This window comes from Oreochromis niloticus, linkage group LG7 (assembly GCF_001858045.2).
Source record: "Oreochromis niloticus isolate F11D_XX linkage group LG7, O_niloticus_UMD_NMBU, whole genome shotgun sequence".
NCBI classification, from domain to species: domain Eukaryota; kingdom Metazoa; phylum Chordata; class Actinopteri; order Cichliformes; family Cichlidae; genus Oreochromis; species Oreochromis niloticus.
In genome coordinates this window covers 54,790,971-54,807,613 of record NC_031972.2, presented here as the reverse complement: position 1 = coordinate 54,807,613, position 16,643 = coordinate 54,790,971, and the positions used below count along the sequence as shown (strand labels likewise).

General features: G+C 39.5%; 1 protein-coding gene across 1 annotated transcript; it reads right to left on the bottom strand.

Moving 5' to 3' along the window:
- Positions 1–1,651: 1,651 nt before the first annotated feature.
- On the bottom strand, positions 1,652–13,978 carry elapor2a (endosome-lysosome associated apoptosis and autophagy regulator family member 2a). Its single transcript, XM_005470831.4, has 22 exons — positions 13,682–13,978; positions 12,067–12,187; positions 10,542–10,731; positions 10,314–10,461; positions 9,890–9,979; positions 9,134–9,239; positions 8,879–9,031; positions 7,400–7,488; positions 7,112–7,292; positions 6,885–7,013; positions 6,369–6,459; positions 6,147–6,249; positions 5,923–6,060; positions 5,071–5,334; positions 4,810–4,983; positions 4,533–4,716; positions 4,167–4,263; positions 3,979–4,080; positions 3,744–3,870; positions 3,166–3,344; positions 2,681–2,849; positions 1,652–2,592 (listed from the first exon to the last, which is right to left on the bottom strand). Exons 1-22 carry the CDS (start codon positions 13,775–13,777, stop codon positions 2,524–2,526), a joined length of 3,000 nt encoding a protein of 999 aa, XP_005470888.1. The 5' UTR covers positions 13,778–13,978; the 3' UTR covers positions 1,652–2,523.
- Between the last annotated feature and the right edge of the window lie 2,665 nt (positions 13,979–16,643).

Sequence of the window (16,643 nt, the reverse complement as noted above, 5' to 3'; positions counted from 1 at the left end):
TGCCATTCATTCCACTCTAACAACCTAATACCAAAACCAGGGAATGAAGTTCTGCCCTATTTGTAAACTTGTTTTGTGATGACTAGTTGGGCACTTTGTAAAATTTAATTAAAACATAATGCAATCATTTGCAAATCTCATAAACATTAAACTGAGACATTTAACTATTTCCTGAACAATATTTGCTTAGTTTGAAATTGATAGCAGCCACACATTTCAACAGCAAAAGGCTGGAAATGTAAGTATTACTAAAAAGAAACATCTGGAGGAACATTTTGCAATTGTGCCAAATTAATTGTGCAACAGGTGAGTAAGATTCTGTATTTTTTGTTTTAAAAAAAAAAAAGCATCTTAGCTAGGCAGAGGTTCACTAATCTGCATCTACAAATTGTGGAACAATTTCAGAATAATTTTCCTTAATGTAAGATGTTCAATAACTCCTCATCTACAGTGCATCAAAAGATAATGAGAATCTGGAGAAATCTCGTTGAGCGAGGCAGAAGGCCAAAAATAAGTACTGATTGTTCGTGATCTTTGGGCCATCAGGTAGCTCTCCATTAACAGACAGATATGATTCTGTAATGGAAATCACTGCATGGGCTTGAGAACACTTCCAGAAATCACTGCAAGCATAATCCAGAAACACGTGTCTTCTCTGGGTCAAGGCTCATTTAAACTGGACTAAGAAAACAGAAATCCCCATTTGTGGTTTGATTGTTTTAAATTTGAAATTCTTTTTTAGGATAACATGGGTCAAATATTTCTCACACCAGAAAACCAAAAATACAAAAAAGAAGACCAGGACTGGTGAGCAGCTAGTGAGTCCATTATCACCTCTCCCAAAATTCCAGCATATGGTCTCCTTTGCTCACATTTATGAGCTGCTGTTAACGTCCCAAGTTTTTTGGAGATATGTTGCTCCCATCAAATTCAAAATGACCTTATTTGAAACACATCACCACTGCAATGTAGCACTATCTCCTGCATCTGGCATTGCACAAATCTCAAAGGTGCTCTATTGGATTTAGATCTGGTAACTGTGGAGGCCAAATGAGTACATTGAACTCACCGTCATGATAAAGAAAACAGCGACATCCAACGTGGCCTTCTGCTACTGCAGCTTATCTGTTCTAAGCTGTGACATGTTGTGCATTCAGAGGTGCTCTTCTACATATCTTGGTTTTAATAAGTGGTTATTTGAGTTACTCTCATTATCCTATCAGGTCAAAGTAGTCTGGCCATTCTTCTCTTACATCAACAAGGCATTTCCCCACAAAGCACTGCCTCTGTGGGGAAATGTAAACCTTGAGGATGGTTGTGTGTGAACCAGACCAGCCTGTCAGGTACCAACAACCACGCCACATTCAAAGTCACTTAGATCTCTTTTCTTTATTTTAATGCTCAGTTTGAACTTCAGCAGGTCATCTTGACCATGTCAATAGGATCCCCTAACAAAGTAGTTGATGAGTGCATATTTCTTCATGAGTTACATTATTGTTTGGCAGTTCTATTTTTTATGGATCCCCCCCATAGTGTTACTGACGATTTGACATAGCTTTTACTAAGGCTGTATTAGAAACAACTTGAATTTTTGGTGATGATCCCATTTAAATAGAAGCAAGTGCACCAGATCTATATAACTGGACATCTGTGAAATGTCTTCATATTTTAATAATGACTGTTTGTGCAAGCTTATATACATATGTTTACAGATGTTTTAAATGTCTCTTTGTATTCCTCTTTTCAGTCTGCAAAGCATGCAAAAGTACTTTGAGTCTAAATAGTATTGAACAAATACATTTGACTTGACCTCAAGTCACATGTAGTTATTGCTTAATTTCTCAGCAGCTTTTTTAATGAGATAATCAAACTGATTCAGGTTATACATAAATACATCATGATTTATTTGATGTACATGGACAGTCCACACCACAACCCAAACAGAATATGGCAAATTCAAATTTCAACTGATCAGTAGTTCTCCTCATTATATAATTTCAAATAAAAAACAACAACAAAAACATGAGAAGATAATGATTGTACATGAAAAGAATAAACCAATCTGTGTTAACATCTGTGGGATACGGAAAGGCAAATCATAGCTTTCCTGAAGATGAACTATACCACAGGCATCAACGAAATATTGGACGATACACAAACTGAAGAGAGAAAAATTGCAAAACAGGACATCTTAAATAGGTCTTTGTCTTACCCTGAGCTCTTCTATCAATTTTTTCCTGAAATAAATTAGAATCAGACAATTATCAGGAAGTGTCAGTCACACACCTGCTTCACAGTCTTTAACTGGACAGCTCCATCGTACCAAGCTTTAAGGCCACCAGGTTAGTGTGACTCGTCTGAACATGGCTCTGATGTTGTGTCTATATGTGTGTGCACATACAAACAGTTGGTGTTCCAGGTATCAAAGCTTATAAAGGGGGTGGTTAGCTAGGGGTCACAAAGTGGGAAAAGTCTCTTGAGGGTCTGATTTCTCCCCTCAGCCCCTTTCACTGTACTTCCACTCTAGCTCCACACCAATGTTTTGGAATGAGCCGAGTTTAGCTGCACATTTTCATAGTTATCTCCATTTCTCTAAAATGAAAATGAAAAGAGAATTATATGGCAACAGTATGTGGTTTTAAAAGTATATGTAAAAGTATAGTGATACTGTGTCTCTCACCTTGGATGCTATGGCTTTGAGTTTTCCAAATAGAGAAGGTTTTGTGTATACAACTTCATCCTCCATGTCTGCCTCATTCTCTCCCTCCATCACAGCACAGCTGTCAGCCACTGGCATTTCACATTCCTTATTAGCAGACATCACCAGCCGGGAGTACTTATACTCCAACCTTGCACAGAGACAAGTGACAGAATCAATACTGCAGAAATTTACAAGAAGAAGAAGAATCTCCACATAAATACTGTGATGTGACAGAGAGAATGGCAAGAGATGGGATTCGGTAATAATGGAGAAGAAGAGACAAAGTTAAGGAAAGAAAAAAGGAGAAAAACAAAACATGCAAAGCTAAAATCTTACAGCAGTGATGAGGAAGAAGGTCAGAAAGGGAGAAGGGGAGACTATTAAGGGGAGTTAAGGGGAAAAAGGAGGAAAAAATTTAATTAAATAATGATGTGGGAAGTTAAAGAACAAGAAGCTAAAGATACCGTTTGTTCTTCTTCCAGAAATAGCAGGTCAGGAAAACGAGCAAAACTGCAGTGAAAGCTCCCAGTCCTGCACCAAGCTGGATCCAGAACTCAATGCCCTCACAGGCCTGTGTTTTCTTAGCAGGCAAGGTCACACCACCCATGCACAGCTTTGGTTCATTCCACACATACAACAAGTCCTAAGGGTGGATATACACATATGAATGGGACAGAGCATACACTGGTAAGTGTAAATAGAAATTTGAAGTGTTTAATAGGTTTGTCTTCATTCCAGCGACCTGCATTTTAAGTGAAACAAAGACTGTTATAGTGCTGACTTTAAGCTTTGGGGGATTTTTCTACATACATGGATATTTTGGATGCTAACAACCTTTAGGCTTGTTAGCATGAACAGTTGTGGAATTATAACCCGTTTGGCTGCTTGACTGGCTGTAAAATTGGATAAGAATTTTAAAATCTGAGGTGAATATAAACCACTTCAAATGAAAGCTGCAGTAAACAGTCTGTTTTAATTCACATTAAACGTGCCTTTAAAAAAAATCTAGTACTCATAGACAAGTATATGTCCACAAACACACCTGATTTCCTCCCTTGCAGACTCCCTCTATCTGATGGTAGTCTCTTTCTGTGCATGTAGGACAAGCCCCTGAGCTCTCCCATAAGAATTGAAAGGTGCAACCATCACACGTTCCAGCAGGGCACTGACTGAAATAGCCAAAGGCACAATTTGTTCAGTAAGCTGGACCACAGTACAGAACAGTTACAAACTGTGATGCAACACATGAAAATTAGAGAGACGTAGATAAGAAAGACCTGGGTACTGAGAGCTCCCCCGTAGTGCTCTTGTCTGGGTTACAGCGAAGTCTCACCACCACGCTCCGACCCAACTCGCAAGATGAAGTTGTGTCCAAAGACCTTACACCACAAAGCACAGAAAGCAAGAAGCTTAAAGCACTGATTTTTTTTTTCACTCTATAAATAATGCCTGTAATGATAGGCACCTGTAGTAAAAGTTGACATCAGGGACTTTCTTGGAGGTCTTGGGAAACAGATCTGGTGTTACACTTATTCCTTCAAGGTTGTCATCCACAGTCGCCCCTGTTAATATTTATAGAAAGTATGACTTAATAATATGTCTACTTTTAATTTGTCTTTAATCTTTTCTATGACAGGAGTCTAACATTTAAAGACCAGCAAAAAAGACCTTTTATATTATACGAGTAATGATCCCCACCAAAAAAAAGGACCTTTTACTTATCATCACATATTAATTATTTTATTCTTTTAAAATAAAAATAGGGGTATAAAAAAGAAATCCTAAATTCAATTCTCTTCACTGCCACCTTCTGTGTTTGATGCTCACTAACCAACAAATGTGTCAGCCAGGTTAATGGACTGCGAGGAGAGGGCTGTGTGGAATCCTCGTCCACTAGCTGGGATTATTGTTGATTGACAGATGAAGGTCGTGATAGCATTGGGCCCTTCTTTTTCTCTCTGGGAGTCGGTGATGGATAGGTCTGTTACATTGTCTGTACATACTGCCAACTGACCCTTAAAGAAAAAGAGAAAATTGCAATGACATTCAATTTGTGCACAACACCTTTAAAATTGCAGGATTTTCTGCGCATTTTCATCTTTGCGCACCTTTCCTCCACAGATACTGATATTGAAGTGATGGAAGTACTTGGTTCCTTTTGAGGTAAAGCTTGGGCCATTCATCAGTGACCCCACTGGCCCAAGTGAGCTGAAGTCAAAAGTCAGAGTGGCATTGCCTTCTGTGTAGGTGAAGTGACAGTCACTATAGCATAAGCTGTGCTCCTGGAAAACAAATACACAGGTATCTGGTGTACTGTCTTACTGATAACAAGAATTTTCTTAATTTCTTTCTCAATCTTACCAACAAACCTTATCACTTTTGCTGGAAGGTCCACAGGATTTGCAGGCATCAGGGCCTGGTGCAGCGTGAGGCATCAGGTACGTGTTAGGTGGACACTCTGTGCACTGGCTCGTACTTGCGTCTATGTAATGCCCAGGTGGGCACGGCACACACGCGGAGCTGGACGGTTGTGCACCGAGGGCACAAACCCGACACCCAGAGGACGCTCCATCAACCGCGTTACTCACGGTGATGGAGTAGATTCGCGCCACATCTTTGACATACTGACGTATCTTAGGTAGAGAGAGATAAATACACATCAGCTAGATGACATGAAATAAAATCTCCAGTGTTGATATATTGTGCAAGACACTGAATGACACTTCCGAATTTATCTTTAGAACCAAAAAGAAGGGAGTACTTTGTGTACCTAAAGTGGTCGGACCTCAAGAACTCAGTCATTTCAGATTTTATTAGCTATTGCACAAATTACAACACAATGACAACAACAACTAAAGCAAGTTCAAAACCAAAAGGAAGAAGCAAAAGTTACTGTTACTCTTACAGTTTTGCACTTTATGATATGTAATAAGGTTTGCAATGATATGAGATAACTAAAACATTTGAGGTAAATTAAATTAGAGTTATATATTTATATATAACTATAATTTAGTGGGAGTGGGAGCTGGAGGAGGTGGCCAGGGAGTGGGAGGTCTGGGCTTCTCTGCTTAGGTTGCTGCCCTAATGACCCAGCCCCAGATAAGTGGAAGGAAATGAATGGATGGATGGAAAGTATTAATGAACATCATTCATTGACAGCTTTGAAGTGAATATAGTTTAAATTAGTTCATATCTGTGTGTAATTGTGTACTTCTACTCACATCCGAAGCTTGGTTAGTCCTCTGGAAGGCCCATGTGTAGGAAACTGAAGCATTCTTTGTCATGATGTGTGTGTAGGTTTGCCTTGTTTTATTTTTCTCCCAAGACTCCACTATTTTTGTACTCTTCCTGTTTACATCCTAAAAGATTCATTAGACAAATTTCTGGTTTGAAAATCTATGGTAGCATTTTTCAGAGCAACAATCATGTCAGGAACTCTTCTCACCATCATGAAGTAGAGCTCACAGTCAGCTGTGCAAGAAGTTTCAAATTCAAATGTAATGCGACCAAATTCTTCCCCTGAATGACTCGACACTGAAGTAGGAAGCCTGATGGCAAATAAACAGAAGCATATGAAGACAGAAGAAGGGAATTAGTCACAACTGAAAGAAATAGCTCAGTGGCAAAAGTGATGGAGGCTAAAAAAACTCAAAGCAACTATCCTTACTTGAATCCAGGAACATGGAGGTTGAGGATGAGGTAATCATTATCAGAGCTTCCGGCTCCAGTCTGGATGTGATTACCTGCAACCTCCCAACCTGAAAACGAAAATAAATAAATAAATAAATAAATATAGTATAATAATGTATAGACATTTAGGAAACTGCATAAACTCTGGTGTATTTGCTTAAAATAAAGATAAACCGTCCCCCTTCCCCCCATGAGCAAAATAAGCTAGTTTGTTGGAGGAGGAGGAAGAGCTGTTGGCATCATTGTTGTCATAGGAGGTGATGTTTTTGTTGTTGGGGGGGGTGCGTTGGTGTCAGCGTTGCAGTTAATGTCATGTCAGTGTTGCGGTTAGTGTCGTGAGGGTGTTGCGGTTAGTGTTGTGTTGCTAATGGTAGCCAAATATTTGCCATGCTTTTTGAGTCATTTCATCGGATTCATCACACAATACAGTGACAAAATAGACCAGAATTGAGAGAAAGAGCAAAAGTGAGCATATCTTGCCATAAACACCTACCATTCATACTGTCACACTTGGAATTGCCGACATTAAAACAGGAAGTCTTCATGTTAGAAGGAAGAACATTCCACCATTTGTACTCATACCCCAAGGTGGGCTCAGAGCCTGCAGGACACTGCTGACATGCTGGGGAACAAACAGTAAAAAATACAATTGGGAAACCGCATGAAACAAAAGCTAAGTGAAAGACAAATGAGGACTGTAAGATAGAAAGTTTTCAGTACGTTTCATGCCATCGGAAAAGGTTCCAGGTGGACATTGTGAGCATGTGGCCGTGTCATTGTTATAGAAACCAGGGTTACAGGGGGGGCAGGGCTCTCGTTCTCCACTTGGAGGCAATGTCACAGCTCCAGTCACATTCTCAAGACAGATCTTAGGTTCAACCCACTTGTATATGACCTGTGTCTGAAATCAGATAGAAAAGGTGTGAGTTGGAATAAAAAGGACAAACTGTGATTATAGAGTGAGTCTCAACAGGCTCTTTAGTAAAGAGGTAGCCTCCTTTCTCTCACCTTGCGCTCTTGGTCACAAGCTGTGTGGATCTGGAAATAATCCTTCATGGAACAGGGAGGTCTGTCCTTACATGAGGAAGATCCCTCAGCTTGGAAAAGTGGGGATAAATTGTATTAATATTAGCATAGGAGATGCAAATACAATTATTTAAAAACAGGAACAATTTTAAGGAGAATTGATTCCCCCCCCCCCATTTCCTTTTATATGGATACAACACTAGTAAACCAGCAGTCGCACAATATCTAAAAGCAGCTGTACTAAATTAAATATGTTTATTCCCTGAATGATCTAGCTATGGAAGAGGACTAGGGCCACTGGGGGAAAAAAAAAAAAAAAAAAAAAATGGGCATGTGTCTTCTTTTCCAGAATTCTGAGAAAAAGAAAGAATTCTGAGATTAAACTCGGAATTCTGACTTTTTCCTCAGAATTATTTTTTCTCAGAATTCTGACTTTTTTTCTCAGAATTCTGGAAAAGAAGAAAAAAAAGACGTGCCCACTTTTTTTCCCCGGTGGCCCTAATTCTCTACCGTATCTAGCTGTATCCAGTCACTTTTAAATTACTTTACTAAACAGAAAATTAATTAAATGCATTATATGATTCTTTATCAAGGCAAAGTTTACCTCAGTAAAGACTCTGGAATTGTCTGTTCGTTCAGCTTACAACTTTAATTTTATTAGATGGTTAAACAGTCTGAACAACTCGTTTGAAGTACACAGAAGAGCTGTATTGCCATATCAGCTGGTTTTGCCTTTTGGTCTTCATAAAACACATCACTGAGAACAGCTCAATTAGAAAATATTAAAAAAATAACATCAAAATACATATCGGTCAACAGTGCACCTACAAGAAATGGCCAATCATTGTCCCAGGCAAGGAGTAGGTTGTGTCATGTTTAGTTCATAATCCAAAGGGGTGCAACTTATTGGCAGTCCTTAATGTTTATCCTGAGATGTGCCTATTTAATATGGTACAGGCCAATTTTAAAAAAAAAAGTGAATAATGTTTTTTTTTTTTTTTTTAAATCACTTGAGTAGAAAGATCCAAATAAATACATTTTCAAAAAGTATGTTAACATTATGTAGCAGTATGTAAAAGTATGTTACAAGATACATCATACAAATAAAATAACCACAATACTTTAACTGAAAAGTCCTCGTTCATACCCCCTGGGAAAAAAAATCAAAACTTCTAGTTCAAGATTCTAGTGCATTGGCTGCCTTCCTATCATATTACATATGTTAGCAAATATACTAACATAAAGATCAAGCATTACTTTTGCTGCCCCAGTTGCCAAAACCTGCTATTCCCTTGCGATCACACGGGCACACTGTGTTTCTTTTTCTAAAGTTTGACAACTGTGACATAAAAATAGGACAAGCTCTATCTATATCCTTTAGATGTGCTTCTGTGAATAGCAGTGATAGCAATTAGGATTCAAAACAGATTTGAAATGGCAAATCTAGCTTTTTATTCATACCTGCATACTGAGTGCTGGTGTTACAGGGAGTGCAGGAACTGGCACCATGGCCAGAATAGGTGTCCCGAGGACAGGGTTCACATGAGGAGGAGCCAGGGACTCGACTGAAAGATCCCGGCTTACACGGAAAACACTCTGATGTGTAGGCAACACCTGAGCGGAGCAGAAAAGATAGAAAGAAGAAGTGATTGTTTGATCTATTTTTTAGTCATTGTTTATAAAGAGAAAAAGAAAAAAGCAAAAGTAACCACCAACCTTCAATATGAATATTTTTCAGCAGTGCAGGATTCACCACTTTCTTTCCCATCGTAACACCTCCGGTCCTCCAGTAAAGGATGTTGGTGCCAGATTTCAGGTTCACCTAGAATAGACATGTCAATGCATCATCAGTTTGGGTTTAAATATTAATAATATTTGCCATCTGAAAATTAAGAAAGGTCATTATATGCGATCAGCTTAATTGCAGCAGCTAAGCTGTAACTCTATAGCGATCTACCTATGAAGTATAAAGCTTAACAGCACAAGTTCAGAAAACATAAACTACAAAGTATGCAGGACAACCGTAACTTTATACAAATTGTTTGTTTTGTTTTCAGAGCATATAATGCCATGCAAGTAAATTCATATATTTTTTTTTTCTTATTAAGGAATTAAAATAGCAGAACAATGTGGAACATTTTCTTGAACCAAACAAGTCTAATCTAACCTGCGAAAAGAAGCAAGGAGCAGTACCACCACTAGAAATCTATCTCACGAAGATCCATATATTACATTTAATTGTATTTTTTAATTCACAGTGCAGAAACCAAAATATGTACGTGCAAAGGCTCATTTTCAGCATGAGTGGAAAATTACTGGAGACAGTATAAAATGATGCCAGCTCCTTTCTGTGTACACGCTTCCTGCTTCTATCCGCTGGGTGGATGTTACACAATACATTTGTTTTGGGAGAACAAGGCCAAAAACCTGCCCTTTCTGTCTACTCGGCATCTTGCTCTGTGAGACATTTACCGTATGAGTTGCCCATTCGCCATGCTTGGTGAGCTTGAGCCACTTCTTGTCATCAGACTGATCCATTTCTTGACACTGGTCATTCTGGATCTAAACACACACAAGCAGAAAGTGCCCATCAGATCAAAACCTTCCCCCTTTCTTCACAGTAATTTTCAATTACAACATTGTGCATGATCATGCATACACATGCATACCTACATTAATGCTGTGTTAGGATAAGTGTAATGGGGAAAATACAAAAAACAGAAGTACTAGAATTAACTGCAAGAAAACTATGTTACTATGCTTTAGCTTGAGCACAATCTATAATACTTTTTAATTAGCTCTTGCAGGCTCCTTACAAATAAAATAGCATAGATAGATGTATATACAACTAATAATAATGAACTGATGGCAGCACTGAAAGGCAACAGATACTCACAAAGAACTCAAATAGCAGGTTACTGTCAGGATACTGGTACTCAAAGCTAACTGAGCCTTGTTTCTTCAGATGCACAGCATAGATGAGAGAGACTGTGCATTCATCCCTGTTGGACTCCAGATAGTTTCCCTGAGGAACCCAGGAAGAGCTACAAGAAAAAAAAAAAAAATAAATCCAGCATAGTATTTTCCCCAACTTTTTCACTTTTTTAATGTCTTACTCAATTACCTGTTACAGGTGAGGCTGTTATAACCCGGTAGGCTGTTCTCCAGGGAGGTTGCTAGGCTACTAAAACCTATAGGCATGTAATCCCATTGGTCGAAGCGGATACCGCTACCGAGGGAGTAGCTTCCTGCTGCACACTGAGTGCACTCCTGAGCTGACATCTCCAGGAACTCTCCAGCCTTACACGAGAAGGCTAGTGGACACAGCGAAAGAGAAAGAAAACAGTTATTGAATTTACCAACCTTCTTCACATTCTACAGCAAAAAGCATGGTCGCATCAGCCATTACATGTAATGTAACCCCAGTGATTGAAAAACTTCACTCTTACATCTGTTACACAGTTTCTTTGTACTTGTTTTCCCCTCACTGAGCCATTGTGTCTCTGCATTTCTCCAGAACAGGTATGAGGAGAGTTCTTCCTCATACCTGTTCTGGTCTAATGGCATTGTGATGCTTCTCTATGCTAAATGTGAGAGCATGCAACTGCTTCAAGGCTAGATTTAAAAATAGTTTGCTCTGGCATGCACTTTGATACTTACACATAACAACTGGTGACAGATAAGCTCAGTAAGTGGGCGCTGTGCTGTATTTCAATACAGTGAATGACACTGAAATATCATATGCGAGTTAGAATTAGATGACGAACCTATGAGAACACAAGTGTATATAAATACTGGTCTGAGGAGGAAGAAGGAAACAAAAAATGTTTTTAAAATAACAAAAGATGACAAACAATGCTGATATGGAAAGCATTTTGTTAGTTCAGTCTTCAGTGCATTCAAATTCACTGCACTATTATTATTAAAATAATAAATAAAATCATTTTTTCCAAACAATTTATGCATACATAACACATGGAGGCTTGAAAACAGTAAAAGAAAAGAAAGCATCCATGAACCCTATAGTTGAATTTGATCCATTAGTGAGGTGGTGTTGAATAAAAGCACTGGGCAAACCTGTACAGGTGAATGATAAGGAACAAACTTGTATGACCACCAACATGAGCATTCCATCATGTAATGAAACGGTGTCATCTAGGCGCCATTATGATAAGAGTGTCAAACAAAAACTACAAAAAAAAAAAGTAACACTCCCTATGACTCACAGTTTTACTTAAGAAAAAAAAAAATACATTAGTATCGACTGGAAAGGTTAGTTACACGGCCCAATGAAAAGCGCCAAACGCGCTTGAGTTGACATCCTCAAGGATACGTGTTTGTCAGTGAGCACCTGTGCATTCTTGGAGTTACACTAACATCTCCCTGTCCTTTCACTTCACATTAAACAACCACTAACTGAAGGCCTCAACACGTGCCATCAATTATGTGCCTTGTTTCGTAGCAAGCACAGAAAGATATTATGTAACATCGTTTTTGCTCCAAGGTTATTGGCCTGTAGCTTCACGCTATGGTTGGTCGACGTCCAAACACACTCAGTCAGGTTGTGGTGGTGAAAATTCCAGCTACTGATAAGAAGGTGACATACACACATCAGCTTCAGTCATTTTTCACACGCACACTTAACTCACTGCATTCTGTGCCTTGCACTGGCGCTGGTAGTCCAGTACAGGCCCCAGGGATCTGTGGGATGGCCACTCTCCACCGAGATCCTGTGCTGTCACATTCCGTGTACTCAAAGTAGTAATCGGTCTGCCAGGGAGACACACAAAACATAAGAAGTCAGTCAACATAGCAGGCTTAGACATAAAACTTGAGTAAACATAGGCCAGAGGCAGGTCAGCAAACATCTCCACCCAAACCAAAGCACAGAATCATCTCTTCCAGATAAGAATCACCAGCAAATCAAAGCAGACTGCTTGCTACTAACAAAGAATTACTACAGTATCCAGCTGCTACTGGTTGAAAAACATGAGTGCCAGTCACAGTGTAATCTCTAAAGCTAAAACCATTCTTCTGCCCCTGGTCACAACAAACCATCTCCATGGTGATAGGAGTAGGGGAGATGGCAGCAGTGGGCTGCTGGTGAAAGAGGCTGAGTCATTTTACCAGCAGCTTTTAACATTTCAAGTAGGCTCACTTAGACATTCGATTATTGCATGTAATTGTTTTAATCTGTGGCCCATGAGTGAAAAGCACTGGCCCAGTGTTCTTGATTCCACTGAGCTTCTCCTCATCTTGTGTCTACAGAGGCGGGTGGCCTAATTTCTGACAGTTTACATAATGCTATTCCTTGAGCCAAACCAGATTTTGACACCCCGGCACATGCAAGCTGTTGTGTGCGGAGTGATTTTTTTCCTGGTTTTAAGCGGGTCTAAGGGTAGAGCTCAGTGACGCTTTCTGATAAAGGTCACAAGAAATGAGGCTAAATCAAGCATATTAGTACACAAACTGCTTTTTCTGCTGTAGTGATTAAAAAAATAATACAGGATTGTGAACTGTGCAACACTAAACCCTCGTTATCTCTTGCGACTTCCATAAGAGCTGTGGTCAATCACTGATGTGGCAGCTGTTCAATATTCATCTCACACCATGACTCAGCAAAGTCCTCTTCAGAATAAATTTCTTTCAGCGTAAATATCAGCTCTGGTAACTCTCACCCTCCCCAGAAGAGCTAAAGCTGCACAATGAATTAACCACCATATAGGAACAAACTGGAGGCCCGCAGTAATCTCTTTGTCAGTGTGAAAACATTGAATGACTTAGAGGAATGTTGCTCCTCTATCTTGGGACACCTTTGTGTGTGTGTGTGTGTGTGTGTGTGTGTTGTGCTGCCAGCCTAGTGTCAGGATGTGTTGAGCTGAGCCAGACCAGAGGGAAGGAAAAGCCAGTTTATGCAGGAAACTGATAACTTAATAGCACAGACTGGTGAAGTTCAACAAACAGCAGACCTGAAGAGTGATCCATACTCCTCCATGTTGTTCGCGTTATTTAAACAGAAAGCAGTGCTAAGGTGTGCGTCTTCACACATGCTGCAAATTATATAGTGGGACTCCAATCCTACACCGTAAATCGACCCGGAAATGTGACATCAATGTTTAATCGTGTTTACTGTTCGATCACTAGATTAAAAACTCGCTCAAGCGTGCGCAGACACAGCAGCTGCCTTTTCTTTCTTTTCTATATAAACTGTCAGTTATTTTGATATAGCGATAAACAGCTCAGACTGATTGACTGTAGCCTCACCTCAGTACACTGCTTCTGTCCTTTCGCCCCGTCCATCAGCTGGAGCGCGCAGAGGATGAGAGCGCAACGACCGACGAGCCAAGCTGAGGTCTGCATTGTAGATCATCGAAGGTGGCGGGGGGGACACAAACACACAAAAACAACCGAAATCCAGGAGAAAAAAGGAACGTATCATGAACCCGAACCCGGCTTGACACCTGCTTGTATCGCCTCTTGCTTCCCAGCCTTTCCACCTGCAATTACGCTGCGCGCTCCAGGGATGCCTCATCAGATTCAAGCAGTGTAGGATTAAAAAAAAAATGGGGCTTCCGGTTAAGGTTTTCAAAATAAAGATTGGTGCGTACGGTTGATGATTTGTGATGGTAGTGATTAATGAAATGCATCATTTTGTATGATGTCATTTTTGTGATATGGATGTGTTTAGGAACGCATAAATATTGACTGCAGAAGTTAAGCCCCCAGTTTTCCTTTAATTTGAAGGCGAAGTAATGCTGCCTTCTGTTGCTGTCGTTGTATTTTTGTATTTTCTTTCTTCTGCTTTGATTCATGCTTTTAACCTCCTGGTCCTCCTGAAGTGTTGCTTACATAAAATAAAGAATTGTTTTTTAATTTAAAAAATCTGGCTATCATAAAAACATTTAAATATACAAAATATAGCGAAATGTTTAGTAGCATATTAATTATAATACTGGTGGCTAAAGGCAAACAAGCAGCAATTTTTTGGGCACACAACATTTTGAGAGGATTTTTTCACGATCTTGCGAGCAGCTTCAATTCGATGTTCATATTAAACACTAGTGACTGTCATGCACATAACTGACCACCAGAGGGAAACAAAGCTATGCAACATTACTGTGGGGACGGCTCTGGTTAGCTGTGTTATGTTATCTACTGCCTGAGCAATAACAATAAAATTTCTATTTTTTATTTTGTGTCTGAAGTGAGAAACAACTCTGAAAGTCTAACATAGTAAGTGTAGCACTTCCAGCTGATCTGTCTGACATGGAAAAACTGGTTTGTGCTCATTTTTTTGGTTTTGAACACATGTGTGAGTTTGCCAGACTCGGGTTACTACTGGAGGCCTAACAGAGAGAAGATTTCTAAAGCTTCCAAATAATGTCAACCTCAAAATGGAATGGATATAAGTTAGTTGCATGTTTTTATTCTTGGCTATAAAGTCCCTCTAAGCCTGTATATCTCTGTTTACATCCCTACACAAAAAAGCTCATGCATGTTTCATAATAACACCCTGGCTCAATTTGTCAGGGTGTGCATTACACCCATAGCACCAAACCGCATTAAAAAACACGGGAGAGCAGACTGACAGAACAACTCTGTGCCTGTAGGTGTAACAGAAATGCACATTATGAGTCTCTTCTCTCTTTTTTTAACCAGTTTTCTTATTAATTTTCTATTTAATAGACAGAAATTTGAAATGTGTTTAATCATCTAAGCAAAGCATTGTGTTTAAAATATAAAATGTGTGTAAAATTGTTATGACCTCCACTGACTGGTCATCAGACATTAATCTTTCTTTGGAAATGGTAAACATGTCGGTGACATAATAGTTTATTTGTTGTGTCTGGTGTTTCTCCTACAGTCAACAGTGCAACCGACTTAGGACCAAAATGCCACCAAGAACTTGAAACTTAGAAATGACCCATCTTTCCCATGAGACTGAACCTGTCCCCCCAATTTACAGCATGTGAGAAAACATATAAAATAATAATAGCTTCAAGAGGGGAAAAAATGCCTGGCAGGCTGTGTAATCAACTTGCTTTCCTGTGGCACTCACGTGGATAATTTATGACATGCTGCATTAAACTGAGTCACAAGGCTTGTCCACAGTGCTAGGACTTCCCTTTGTTCACACACTGAGAGTCAGGACTCCTGCTGTTAAATTCGCGTGGGTTGAAATTTTACCTCGCTTGACAGAATATACCCTTTCTGACATTTAATTCTGCTGCAGGAAACTTAGCAATAAATTCTTTTTTCCTGTGTATAGAGTATTTTGGTTTCAACTAAGAAAACTATACAGCTGGCACCAACTGAAGACTATAGCTTATCTTTAATCAGAATTACAACTAGACGATAAGAAATATTGTATTGGCATATGCAACATATTTGTGGTCTAAAATATGAGTATGAAATCTGAGCCTATAAAGCTTACATCACACACTTCCTGTGTTGGGTCACAGTGCTAAAATTGATATCTCCTATGAAAAATCATTAACCAACAAAACTATTGAGCTAGCTTTTCTTCGTGGGATTATATGGATATTAAAGTAGCTGTCACCTAAAGGCAGCTGGCTTTCTACCGTCTCACTTTTTCTGTGAGGACTGATGCCAGCCTCCACCCTCTCTCTTTCTCTCCCTCTCTCTCTCTCTCTCTCTCTCTCTCTCTGTGCATTTGTCTATCTATCCATCCATCTCTCTCAAGCTCTCTCTTTTTTCCCCCTTTCTCTTTTTCATCTGAGGCCTATCACTTACGGTGTTTGCCTGTAACCTGAACTCTCATATTCAACCATCTGTAACGCTGCAATAACCTTTACACCCTGAGCTGCTGCTCTGTGATCAGATGAGTTCATTAATTAATAGTGGTGAAGTGTAGGGCAAGTGTATTAGTAACTGACCCTAAGTCAGATGGTAACCAGAGTCCAGCTGGAACAAGGTGGACCAACCCCAGCCTCCAAATTCACAACAAGCCAGGGACTACCTGATCGAGTAATGAGACACCAAGGCACTCACATATGCACATAAAACCCTGAGACAGTTGTACTCATGCTGGTTGTCAGGGTGGCAGATAAGAGAAGAAGGAATAATTGCTTTATAGTCAAAAACTGCTTGTGGTTTGCTTGGGGGGGGGGTTCCCCTTTTTTTGTTTGTTTTTTTCAATGAGAGAATAATGTGTTAACAAATTGATCAATTCACCAAGATGGCTGACACAATATGGATTTTTAAA

What these genes read in the sequence shown, in the direction of transcription:
- elapor2a (XM_005470831.4), bottom strand. Translation starts at nt 13,777, where the DNA reads ATGCAGACCTCAGCTTGGCTCGTCGGTCGTTGCGCTCTCATCCTCTGC. An exon ending in GCGAATGGGCAACTCATACG is followed by an intron (nt 9,240 to 9,889) that starts GTAAATGTCTCA and finishes TGTCTATTCTAG; the next exon opens with GTGAACCTGAAATCTGGCAC. An exon ending in GATGTCAACTTTTACTACAG is followed by an intron (nt 4,081 to 4,166) that starts GTGCCTATCATT and finishes TTGTGGTGTAAG; the next exon opens with GTCTTTGGACACAACTTCAT.